This window comes from Leptodactylus fuscus, chromosome 2 (genome assembly GCF_031893055.1).
Source record: "Leptodactylus fuscus isolate aLepFus1 chromosome 2, aLepFus1.hap2, whole genome shotgun sequence".
Taxonomy (NCBI): domain Eukaryota; kingdom Metazoa; phylum Chordata; class Amphibia; order Anura; family Leptodactylidae; genus Leptodactylus; species Leptodactylus fuscus.
The window spans coordinates 114,612,616-114,626,381 of record NC_134266.1 but is presented as its reverse complement, the minus strand read 5'-3'; the positions used below and the strand labels follow the sequence as shown (position 1 = coordinate 114,626,381).

Here is a 13,766-nt window from a genome sequence, read left to right as displayed (position 1 = left end):
ACACAACGTGTCCTTCAAGCACCATTGTCTTTTCTCTGTCTGAAGCAAAATATTATCATACATCCTTTCTTGAAGACATTGATGTATGTGTAATCTCTACATATTCTCTGCTATGTGAACTCATAGTTTGTGTTACATGGAGATAAGATTGATTGCAGGAGAGTCACACATAAGACTCCCACACACTCTAGTCTGGAGACACCTGCAGAGTAGTATACAGGTGTGTAACAGGAAATGCGTGGGTGTCACCACTCCATCCTCACTGAGCATCTGTGCATCCTGGAAGCAGGACTCCAAACATGCCACTGACAATCTGCTTTAGCGATCAGCATTCTCTGTGCCTGGCTTCTATCTGCTTACGTCACAATATTGATTTACTCCCAAAAGAACAGATGATTGTGACTTGCTCTACTCTTTCTTTTATTTTATTTTTTTAATTCTATTTTTTCAACATGGAAGCAGGCTTCAGGGCCTTCACCCATGGTATTAAAACGCAGCCTCCTTCAACACCAATGAGCTGTCCTAACCATCTCCAGATTGCTCTACACTTTAGTTAGTAGGTAACCAAGTGGGCCAATTTGGTCCTAAAATACACCAGATTTATTTCTGCTGTTTTCCTATTTTCTGCCACAAAATAATGGTCTAAAGGAAGTCATCTAAAAAGGGAAAGTCTCTGCCTTCTAGTAAGATGTGGCAAACAAATCTATGACGCAGTGGGGCTCATTTATCATTGTTTTTGCACCAGAATTCTCAATTACTTTTATAACTGGGTCTGAGTCCAATATTTACTTATGTTAGTGTACTCTCCGCAAGTGCCAGGATCACCAGAGATGAGTCATCTCTACATAAGTATAAAGGGTTGTTTTTTTTGTTTGTTTATTGTTTTGTTTTTTTTTTATTACATAGCGGTCTCTGACCATTTTAGACAAAGGCCCTTTTGGTCACTAAACCACTGGTCCATAACCATCTGTGGGTAGTTCAGTGTTTCAAATCGATTTGACAGGTTGACCATAACTTTTTGAAACTTCCTTGATTCCAGCGCAGCACTTTTTAGGCAGGAGAAGCAAAGAGGTGCGAATCAGAGCTCTCTGATACTGTCCAATGAGATACAGCTCTGTACCATTCCCCCTTGTTTACTCCTACCTGGCACACCCTACTTGACAACACAGAGAGCAATTACAATATCAGGCACCAAAACTGACTGCAATGATCTCTTGGGAACAGTAGGAGAGAATATTCTAACTGAAATCTGGTGGAGTGGCACCTATTACAGGGATGCAAATGACTGAAAGTAGGGTCAGGCATTGGCAAATACATTTATTCTGTGTACTGGATTAAACCATGTGATATGAAATAGAAAGTCATTTTTGATCCATAAACCGTATGTCACAGTTTACAGAGAAGTAAAGATTTGCAAATGTGTACATGAGTTTCAGTAACATCCAAGCCTAAACATTGTGCAAGGAATATACAGATGATAAATAGCATCCAGACTTTTACTGAACACAGGACACTCCAGTTCCTTTCAGACCACAATAGCCATCTGGGTTTTTGTACAGATATTGCTGGTGGTAATCCTCGGCATAATAAAACTCTGGAACAGATCGGATCTCAGTGGTGATGGCTCCCAGGTTTGCATTTTTCAGCTCCTGTGATTAAAAAACAGGAATTATGTGTGATATATATATATATATATATATATATATATATATATATATATATATATATATATATATATATATTTGAATCTTGCTTTCTATGTACAGTCAGTTACACCATTAACTTTCCTGTAAGAGGTTCCTTTAAGAGGCTGTGTAAGGTACTCGAAGTGTCTGATTTCAACTGCTAGGATCCAATGATCAGGAAAATCAGGGCTCCCAACTTACGCTAATTGGTTCATGTGAATAGAGTGATGGTGGCCACGCTGCATTTGCTTCAATGGGGCTATCAGTTTGGCGTTCTCCATAGATTTGAACGGAGCCTTGGCCATGCATGTGCACCAACCCTCCATTCTCATGGAGCATACAGAGAAATTTGAAAGCCCCCATGTTTGTGATTCCCAGAGGTTCCAGCTGTCAGTCCTCCCAGTAATCATACTCATCTTGTGGATAGCGAATAAATGTTCATAGTCTAACAACCCTTTAAAAATACTGTGTAACGGTGTTGTCTTTTCTGATTTTATGTACCGCATTAACCCTTGCTGCTGTAGGTCTGCTCTGAATTACTTTATGTATTAATAGCTTACGCTAGGTTCACACTAGCGTTCAGCTATCCATTCTTCAGGTCCGTTTGGGACTATAATGGGTTCACCAGGTTGCCACCTGAGAAATGTGGAGAGAAAAGTCCCTCCACACAGTATAATGTTCCATAGTGGGCCCTTCACACAGTATAATGTCCCATAGTGGCCGATCCATGTGGTATAATGTCCCATAGTGATCCCTCCACACAGTATAATGATCCATAGCAGCCCTTCCACACAGTATCATGATTCATAGTGTTCCCTCCACACTGTATAGTGTCCCAAAAAATTTCCAAAAATTTCAGGTTTGGGTTTGCCATTGGCAGAGGCCAGGGGAGGTGATCAAACATAAAAAATAATGTCACTCACCTTTGATTGACTCGGGTAGACTCCCTGTTCTTTTCGGCACTCGACCCACTGCGTCTCGGGAGTCATATTGGCATCATTATACTTCATGACATCAATGTAATCCCTGAGGCCTATCAGTGGTCTCTGACATCAAGCAGAAGTGCAAATAGAACTAGGAGTCCTCTGGAGCACAGGAGAGGTGAGTTTTTTTATGTTTGCTCACCTCTCTTGGGCCTCTGCTTATTATACTCTGGAGTCTGAAGAGACCCCAAAGTATAATATTAGCAGTTTAATTTCGGCTGTGTATGGTCTGAACAAAACTTCTGGGCGAGTTCGTCTAAGTGTCGGCCCCTCAGGGACTCAGGCTGCCGTGCCAGAGGAATATTCTTTGCATGCCACTTTTGACACGTGTGCCAGGGGTTGCATACCCCTGGTCTGAGTACTATCAGTGATATGCTAGAATTATTCAATCAGTGCGATGACATTGATAACCACTTTCTATAGTATTATTCATGTTTTAATACTTTTATTCAATAAAACACTTCAAAAAATCATATTTTTGTTTCCCCCTTTTCTTAGGGCCAGGGCTGTGTGTGAATATTTTGCATAATGAGCTGTAGATTTAATTGGTACTATTTTGGGGGTACATATACATTTTTAATTACTTTTTATTCCAATTTTTTAACCATGGTGACCATAAATAAACAATATTGGTATAGTTTTTGGGTTTTATTTTTTCAATAATCCCCTTGTGGTATTAGTGACATGTTAACTTCATTGAGCAAATCAGTAGAGAAATACCAAAGGTATTTTTTTTTTATTTTTATGGTTTATATTTTTATTATAGAAAAAAGCAGTTTTTGAAAGGATGCTTTTCTGTAACCAATTTCTGAAGGCCATAACTTTATTTTTGGTTGTGAGATAATCAAAAATCGGCAATTCTGGCATGCTACATGTTTTTCTAATATCAAGACAGGCATCAGACTCAAGACAGAGCTGAGTCCTACTACTAGAATGCAAACTTATTTGACTATTTCTAAGGATAGTCCAGATCGCCCTCTGCTGGTAACAGATCACAACGACATCATCAAAATCCACTGGCATTTTCACTTGTAATCTATAAATTGGAAATTGAATTAATAGGATATTTACCTTTTGGAACATGTTTTTTGACTGAAGAGCTGATTCTCTCTGTTGAGTGCCATAGGTGAATATCACTGATCGGTACTGGGTACCTATATCTTGACCTTGTTTCATTCCTGGATTGACAAATGAAGTGATATTTTTATGGGAAAGGATTATATTGTTATAATTATCCGTACTTCTTATCACAGACTAACAACAAATATCTAGGTTGTAAAAGTAGTTTCACAGCATGCTGAGGCTAAATTCACATCTGCATTGGAGACTCCGCCACTGAAACCGCCAGAAATCAGAGAAAAGTCCTGCACAGAGGACTTTTGTCTTCGCTGGTTTCAGTATAAAAACAGAGGACAGCGGACAGACCCCTTTATAGTCTATGTGGTGCCCAATTACACTGTTATAGCGGTCTGACTTTCTGTTGTTCAGGTCCACTAGCGGACTCCAAGTGACGGAGAGCTGTGCGCAGATGTGAGCTTAGCCTCAGCGACTACTGTTTAATGTAAAGAAGGTCTCATGGGCTTTGGGATGGGCAGTACAGGACCCTTAAGGTTTTAATTTGAATTCCATTGGGTTAAGTGATATGCCCTGTGTTCAGCACTTTTTTCCTCTTGTAAAATATGAGCAATTTGCATAAGAAGATAAACCTATGTTGCATTACTTATCTTGTAGTTAGCTTTAGTTATAACCTGCAATGTATTATCCTGTATAGCATGGCTCAGCAACCTTTTGTATGATGTACCGATTTTGAACAAGAGAACTAAACATGAAGTAGTCAGTGTACCATGCAATATTTGTAATAATATCGCCCCCTATAGTCATACATTTATAATGCAAACCATAAATGCAACCAATAAGTTAATCGATTACATTTCTTTTTCAGTGTGATCCTTGTCCCTGAGTTTTTTTGTTGCAGAAATCCATACAAATCTTTGCAGCTTTGTTGAGATGAACAAACGGAAGTTTCACTGGCAGTTGCTGTGGTTCTGGCAGTTGCCTTCCTCTAATCTGTTGGTCATTCTTGGAAGCAGTTGACTAGTTGTCCTTCTGGCACATCCCTGACAGTTTAGGCTAGGTTCACATCTGCGCTAAGCTCTGTGTTTTTCGAGTCTGCCGGAGAACCCAAACAATATAAAGCTGGATCACTAAAACAGTCCGCTGTTTTTATACTGATATCAGCAAAGAGAAAAAAGTCCAACGTGCAGGGCTTTCCTCTCCAGCGATTTCTGCGGCAAGGAGCCTACGGTGCAGCTTTGAACTTAGTCTTAGCTGAGTTCCATTCCTTTGAGGCTGATTCTCCTAAATTACCAAATTTGTGAATGCAGCACTGAATATTAACCGTGGCGGAAACACATCACGTTTTTTTTTTCCACAGTGTTTTTCACAGAAAGTCCGCAGAGTTTTCCTCTGTGGACTATCTGTCTCTATTATACCTATACAAAAAACACCAGCATTTCTGTAGGTATAACTAACATGCTGCGATTTGAAATTGCAGCATTTCTGCTGCAGACTTTTCATGCATTGTCTGGATGGGATTAGCCAGAATCCCATCCACCTTGCAGGTACTGTAAAACGCAGTGTTTTTTGCTGCAGCATTTCTACCACAGCCATGAGGCTGCTTTTTGGGGCCCTGAACTAAAAGGGAACCTAAATATGTAACATTAAACCACCAACAGGTCCTTATGGACCAGTGGTTTAGTGTCCCGAATATCCCTGTAATGTACCTGTTGAGAGGTAAAAAAAATCTTATACTTATAGTCAAATGCTCTTGGCACATGTACAAGTACACCTTGGCTTCATTGCATATTCCCGACATCCAGCACACACAAATTGCTACTCCTGGCATAGTTTTGGAAGTTGCAGAGATAGGTCTGATGAAGCTGGTTGGACTCATCTCTAGGTAAGTATAAGGTTTTTTTGTTTGTTTGTTTTTTTTTAACCTAGGGCAGACAGGTTTTAAATAATTATATATGGGACACCAAGTCACCTGTCCATGAGGACCCGTCCGTGGTTTAGTGTTCCAAATTTACACAGGTTTGCTTTCGTTTTTAGGTAGATTTATTCTGTATGAAACTTACTTTAAGCTTACAATTTTATGTAATAATACAGTATTTAAAATGACTGCTATGTAACTTGCTATAAGTCCCAACATAACCCAAGGACATAAAATATGCTAATTCATTTTTTCATAAACTGCTTAGACTAGGTGTCATACCCTCGGTTGGGTTGTGATTTTCCCAGAACAATTTCAGCAGATCTTTATAACTGATCACTTTAGGGTCAAATACAACTCGTACCACTTCAATGTGTGCTGTAAGACCTGTAATAAAAAATACAAAATAAAAATTAATTCTAGCATATGGCATACAGGGTGTCAAGACTTCCTCTAGTACCTTATTTGACAGACTTGCGGTGCAAAAGTCTGCCACCTCTACCCACACTTTCCAATTGCATTATATAGCTGATCCCATGGAAAACTTGGAGAACAGAAATAAACTACATACCGTAATTCAGTATCCGAGATCTATAGGTGTCACTTTAGCCCCAGCAGCTTGACATCACTCTGTGTGCTATCTTTAACAGCCTCCTAGGAGCCCCTTCCAGTGCTCTCCTCAAACTGGACTAGGTACACAGGGCACTATGCCCTCACCCACCCAACTTAAACAATCCAAGAGACGTTATATATCAGGTCCATAGATGTCAACTGTCGGAGGCTATCATGTGCAAGGCTTGAGTCCTGACAGGTCACGCACTAGTAACTATGTAACCTGGGCATACCCTGGCACACCCAAGCATTATATTGGCCTTCACAGCTGCCCTGGGTCGACGCCAGGCTGCTACCTTCCCAACCAGGGACAGGTTACCTACTGTAAGGAGCCTCTTTGCAAACATGCAGAGTTCAGTGAGGCAGTAGTTATTCTAGAAAGTGACAATAATTCTGCCCTTGACCCATCGGTAGATACCATCCCTTGCTCTGGCCCCCATCGAGACGCCTCCTTGATATCTGGTGAATCCTACATCCCTAAGGCTGCGACTACACCTATTACTCTTCTGCCCATATAGCTATTTCTTAACTAGCCATTATGCTCTTTCCTGCTCCCCGGTGCCGCCATCTGGGTCGCCATCTGGTCTGACCACACTCCATGTTCCTCTCCATGGAGATCACAGGGTTAGCATTGCACTCTTTCCCCTGGCAACTGAACGACCACTTTCTCAAAGATGCCCTTTGCAGGGACAAACTTTTCTGTGATTTACAAAATACCCATGCTAACAGTTCTGCCCCTATTCCACTTCAGTGGGAAGCGATGAAGTGCTTAATCTGGGGAGTACTCATAAAAAACAGAATGCAATTTCAGAGGCAGAGAGCGGCCTAGGTTGCTGCCCACTTGGTAAAATCCATTCTCTAGAGGTGGTCCATAAACAATCCCGTAATCACTTCACGTTAAACGAACTTCTGAACAGTAGAGAGGAGCTGACCTTGATGATATGTATCTATACTATAGGGACCAGATGCATTGACACTACTATAAGTTTTCTAACAAATATGGGAGGTTGCTGGCCCAGCATCTGCACTTTCACAATGAATTAACGCATATCCCATGCCTTTTTGATGAGGGAGCCAAGATATTCATAACCTTGTCGATATCTCGGCGGCTTTCCAAACATATTATAACGATTTGTACAACATTTGCACTCAGTTTGATGACATAGTTGTGAAAAAACCTATGGAATACGATACAGGATTACATACCCAAGTCTGCCCTCCCTACTATTTTGGATTGTGACAGAGCCCCCAAGATGAGCCTTTCACTAACAAATCATCTCCAGCAAGCAAATCTGCAGGTCCTGATGGGTTTACCCTGCAATTCTGCAACTGATTTGGTGATCTGGTAATGTTTAACAGAACTGACGGCCATTCCCCTTTATGGGGAAAATCCTTTCTACAGTATATACGAGGACCCCTTGAAGGAGCCAAGATTGAAACATTGATGGAGGTGGAAACATTATGTTTTGGGGGTGTTTCTCTGCTAAGGGCACAGGACTACTTCACTGCATCAATAGGAGAATGGATGGAGCCATGTACCATAAAATCCTGTGTGACAAACTCCTTTCCTCCAACAGGACATTAAAAATGGGTCATTGCTGAGTCTTCCAGGAGGACAATGATCTATAACATACAGTCAAGGCAACAAAGGAGTGGCTCTAAAAAGAAGCACATTAAGGTCATGGAGTGATCTAGCCAGTCTCCAGACTTTAATCCAATAAAAAACTTATGGAGGAAGCTGAAGCTCTGAGTTGCCAAGCGACAGCCTCAAAATCTTAATGATTTAGAGATGATTTGCGAAGAGCAGTGGACCAAAATTACTCCTGACATGTGCGTAAACCTCATCAACTACAAAAACCGTCTGACTGCTGTGCACACCAACAAGGGTTTTGCCACCAAGTATTAAGTATCATGTTTGCCAGAGGGATCAAATACTTATTTCTCTATGCAAAATTCAAATATATTTATAAAATTTATACAATATGATTTTCTGGATTTTATTTTTGATATTCTATCTCTCACTATTAAAATTAACCTGCCCTTAAATTATAAAATTATAGACTGTTCATGTCTTTGTCAGTGGGTAAACTTATAAAATCAGCAAAGGATCAAATAATTATTTCCTTCACTGTATATATATATATATATATATATATATGTATCATTTTTAATGTCCTGTTTTCCCGACAATAAGTCATCACCTGAAAGTAAGACATAGCAGGGGTTTTGTTGAATTTCCTAATATAAGGCACCTACCGAAAGTAAGACACACCCCAATAATAATAATCTTTCTGCGCAAAGATTGTATGAAGAAAAACATTGTAGCCTGCTGAACACTGTGCGCGAAGTTCCGTGTGCACAGATATGTCGGCTGCTGAGGCCACTGCGATACGTTGTATCCACTGTTCCTGCTGCTGTAGGATGAGATGCCCGCTGTGCATACACTAAGTATCGTATGTGGTGGGGAGTCCACTCTTCCAGCTCATCCCACAGCAGCAGGAACAGTGGATACAACGTACGGTATCACAGCAGTGGCAGCAGACAGCTTTCCTGCACACACGGAGCACCGCACACTGCGTTTTTCTTCACACAGTCTTTGCGCAGCAAGCACATCTCAGCATAGCGCAGTGGAGGCAGCAGCACACAAAAATAAAATAAGACATCCCCTGAAAATAAGCCATAGCATATCTTTAGGACCAAAATTTAATATAAGACACTGTCTTATTTTCGGGGAGACACGTTAGAGCTAGAGAGAGATATTTATACATACATATATGATCTAAAAAAATATATATATCAAAGGTCTTACCCAATACGAATGTTACAGTATTTGCCTTTTTTTTTTTTTTTTATAAAGTAAATCAAAAACTTGTATATACATCAGATACATGAATTAATACAGTAAATGCATATTACTGCTAATAGAAAGTTACATTATAGTGTCATATTACTTGTACATATTTGGATAAATAAATAAATATGAACAAGTTTTAGATGATACGCTTATATATAAGATAACATTATAAAATGGTTTGGGATATTTTTTTAAGGAACGGGTCATTTAGTAGAGTCGGCCAATATTTATACAAAGTGGACCTGATTCTCGTGTGCAGAGTTGTAAGTAGTTATAAAATTGTGCTGAAAATCCTTAGTTTTCAGTGGTTCTTTTTGGGTTAAGCTACTTGTTTGAGGCGCTGTGCCCCAGTGTAAGATGCTTTTTATTAATCTTAGGGTACAATGTTTCAGGAAAGCGTTTCACAATGACCTTACTTTGGGTCTCAAAATCCTGATCATCTGTACAATTGCGCCAAATCCTTTGAAGTTGAGTGAATGGGATATTGTCCTTATAGTTTTTTAGGTAGAAACTGTGATAGTCAAGCAGACTATTGCAGTCAACTGATTTAAAATATGTTTGTGTGTATTTGGTTGTGCTGACTTATGAGGACTAGTCTAAATACTCAGTTTCACAGTCTGCAGATTTTACCTGTCAAGGTGAGATCCCCCAATTATTTTGATTCAGATAAGTAGTAAAATCTGCAAAGCAATCATGTGACTCTTCCAATATCAAGAGGAGGTCATCCTTGTACCTTTTGTAATAAATTATGTTACGTCTCTATGGATACTTGTTATAGATGAAAGTGTGTTTGACCCCATGAAGGTATTCACATAACTGGGTGCGAAACTAGTGCCCATGGCCGTTCCATGTACTTGTAAATAAACCTTAAATTTAATGCTGTTCCAGATAAATTCTTTTTGTTGGAGAGGCATTAGCGCAGCGGTTCACAACCTGTGGGTCGCGACCCCGGCGGGGGTCGAACGACCATAACACAGGGGTCGCCTAAAGCATACCTCCCAACCGTCCCGTCGGTGGGAGTTATGTCCCAGTTTCAACTGATCGGCGCCCGGAGGACGCCAATCAGTTGAACACACAGGCAATTAAAGCAGGAGCTGTCACAGCCAGCTCCTGCTTTAATGCTGTGCTGCGGCTTCTGCATGTATAGCCGCGATGTGATGAGGTCACATCGCGGCTACAACTAGTGAGTGAGACTGCGTAGAAAGCAGCGGGGGAGTGAGGAAAAGGTGAGTGTAAGTGTTTTTTTTTGTTTTAAACATTAAGGTGGAACATAATGAAGGGGCAGATGAAGGGGGGGACGGCATGACACTGGGGCAGATGAAGGGGGGGGACGGCATGACACTGGGGACAGAGATGGAGGGACATGAAACTGTGGGCAGATGAAGCGGGGGGATGGCATGACACTGGGGGCAGAGATGGAGGGACATGAAGCTCTGGGCAGAGATGGGGGAACATGAAACTGGGGAACAGATGGGGACATGAAACTGGGGGAAGAGATGGGGGGACTTGAAACTGTGGGTAGATGAAGGGGGGGACGGCAGGACACTGGGGACAGAGATGGAGGGACATGAAACTGTGGGCAGATGAAGGGGGGGATGGCATGATACTAGGGGCAGAGATGGAGGGACATGAAGCTCTGGGCAGAGATGGGGGAACATGAAACTGGGGAACAGATGGGGACATGAAACTGGGGGAAGAGATGGGGGGACTTGAAACTGTGGGTAGATGAAGGGGGGTACAGCATGACACTGGGGACCGAGGTGGAGGGACATGAAACTGTGGGCAGATGAAGGGGGGACGGCATGACACTGGGGGCAGAGATGGAGGGACATGAAGCTCTGGGCAGAGATGGGGGGGAACATGAAACGGGAACAGATGGGGACATGAAACTGGGGGAAGAGATGGGGGACATGAAACTGTGGGCAGATGAAGGGGGGGTACGGCATGACACTGGAGGCAGAGATGGGGGACATGAAACTGGGGGCAGAGATGGGGGACATGAAACTGGGGGCAGAGGTGGAGGGGGGACATGTAAATGGAGCAGATGAAGGGGTTATATGAAACTGGGGGAGAGATGGCGAGGGGACCCTCTTTCTAATCTTCAAAAGTTGGGAGGTATGCCTAAAGCCATCAGAAAATACATATTTCCGATGGCTTTAGCCACTGGGAAGCCACGCTACTGTCTGCAGCAGCGCTATTCAGCTGGAACACACACCGTTATGGGCGCGTGTTCCAAAATGAATGGGGTCACCGCAACATGAGGAATTGTATTGCGGGGTCACGGCATTAGAAAGGTTGAGAACCACTGCATTAGCGTGTCTGATTATAATACTGCAGTTATAGTTTCTAACTATTTATCTTGTGGGATGTTACTGTATAAGGGCTAGTTCACACGCAGTTATTTGGTCCGGATTTTGACGCGGAATCCGCGTCAAAATCCAGGTAAAAAAACACCTCCCATTGAATTCAATGGGAGCTGGTCATTTTTCGCGAGCGACCTGCCATATCTTGACGCGGATTCCGCAGCAATATATACAAAGTGCATATGGTGGAGCTATCTTTATTAGTCATTTGGAATAGTCTTTCCAGGGCTCCATGTAACATCTTATTCTACGATTCACGAGTAGAATGGATAGATTAAAATAAAGGTTTACTTTTACTAGAACTAAACAAATAAAGAAACTGATATACAATGCCTTGTGTAAAGTAAATTTTGATTCTGATGAGTATACATGAGGAAATCAGATCTTCATTATATTGAAGAATATTTAGTGACTTTTCAGACCATGTCCTACATTGCCCTCTAGTGGTATAAATTATTCAATTATCTACACTATATTTTGTTTTCCTATAATACAATATTTTTACCTTTAAAATATTGAGGTTATATGGAATACAACAGTTTATTAGTATTAAACATTATATACATATACAGAACATGAAGAAAGAGCTATAACCAACCTTCCTGATAGAGATCATCATTAGATTTTACCCTAATATTTTTCACAGCAGGAAGTGTCAAATAATATAAATGTAACTTAGTATTCCACTGCATACTTTTCACTCTTTAAAATTAAAGGGTTTGTCCAGGATTTAGAATTTTATGGTTTGGCCTTAGGATAGGCCTCAGATAGGCCCCTGTACTCATCAGCTGTTTGGGTCGGCTTCTGCTTCCTGTACTATACGCATCATGGGGTCAGAAGTAAATAGCGCCAAGCCCTTTATAGTGGCTGGTTTCCAGTATTACAGCCCAGCACCCATGGACTTCATTTGAAGTTGACCTGCAGTGTCGGTGCACAGCCACAGGGCCAACTGCTTCTACACCTGTTTTGCATATAGTACAGGCCTTGGAAGTAGGCCCGTACAACTGATTGGCTGCTGCCTCCCAACAGTTCAGATATTTATGGGCTAACCTAAGGATAGGCCATAATATATACCTTCCAACTTTCAAAAGAACAGAAAGAGGGACAAAATGTGCAGTGCACTATGCATGCCGCTACAAATTCAGCTCCACCCATTTCTAAATTGACTCCACCCACGACTGGCTACGACTAAGGAAACCATTTTTTTTTAAAATGTGTCAGTCAAGACGTTGTTTGCATGACAGGAGTCCATTTTGCTTGAATAAGCACCCCTAATTTTATTATTTATTATGTTGTAATAAAAGTTATATTTTAGGAAACTTTCTACTTTTTCCTAATATAAAAACTAAGCTCTGAAATGGAAACCTAGTGCTTTTTTAAAGTGGAAATGTCATTTCAGTGTAGTGAGATCAAGGCTGCCGGGCAGGTGTGTGGGACTGTATATGAATATACTGTATATACCGCATATACTATATATAATGTAAAAAGCATGAGAAAAAGGTGGTCGTTTCAATTCAGATGAGAAAAAATGGCTCTTAATACTATTACCCAATATCATTTGTGAAGGAGCTTTCAATACCGAGCAACCCAAATGTAAGTCTTGTTTTATTTTAAATTTGGATAATGTAATTTGCAATATTTGCTCTTCTAGAATTTAGATGATTTTCATTAAGATAAAAATATATGTAGGTTTACAAGTAACATGACAGGGGATGTATTTACCAGTGCACACTTCTTCATATGTGGGATTCTTCGTGAACCCTCCAGCATACCCCACTTGTGTAGAGAAGACTCCTTTTTGTTTCCAGAAGAGTTTTTCTACACCCCAGAAACAGCCCATACCTGTAAGACAATAGAAGACAATATGACTACAGGAATCCTATGTAGCAATGCTCGTTCAAATTTCTACTTAGGACTTACCAAAAACTGCTATTTCAAGTCCTTCTGGGAAAGGCTCCAATGTTGAGTTTCCATTTACAGCATGCTTAGCTGTAAAGGAGAAGAGTAGATCATATAATATATGCAAAGGTTAGGGGAATACTACAAGTAATTGTGACTATTGGTGAATCTGTTACTTCATTTTCTTGCTGAACTTCATGCACTGTGGTAAAAGTGTGTTTCAGCATTTCAGCAGTATCTAAGATGACTCAGCCGATTCTTACCTGCTACCTTTAAAGCCTCAACCCGCCCTGGTAAGGCTTCTTCAGCAGTGGGGAGAACTGTCTTGCTAGGCATTGCTGTAACTTATGATTGTAGGAGGCATAGGCAACCCTGGGT

At 41.0% G+C, this 13,766-nt stretch overlaps 1 protein-coding gene across 1 annotated transcript; it reads right to left on the bottom strand.

The window, feature by feature from the left end:
* Positions 1-1,302: 1,302 nt before the first annotated feature.
* LOC142194983 (peptide methionine sulfoxide reductase MsrA-like) lies at positions 1,303-13,766 on the bottom strand. The gene is made up of 6 exons (XM_075264442.1): positions 13,652-13,766; positions 13,410-13,478; positions 13,212-13,331; positions 5,943-6,047; positions 3,740-3,846; positions 1,303-1,649 (listed from the first exon to the last, which is right to left on the bottom strand). Exons 1-6 carry the CDS (start codon positions 13,722-13,724, stop codon positions 1,497-1,499), a joined length of 627 nt encoding a protein of 208 aa, XP_075120543.1. The 5' UTR covers positions 13,725-13,766; the 3' UTR covers positions 1,303-1,496.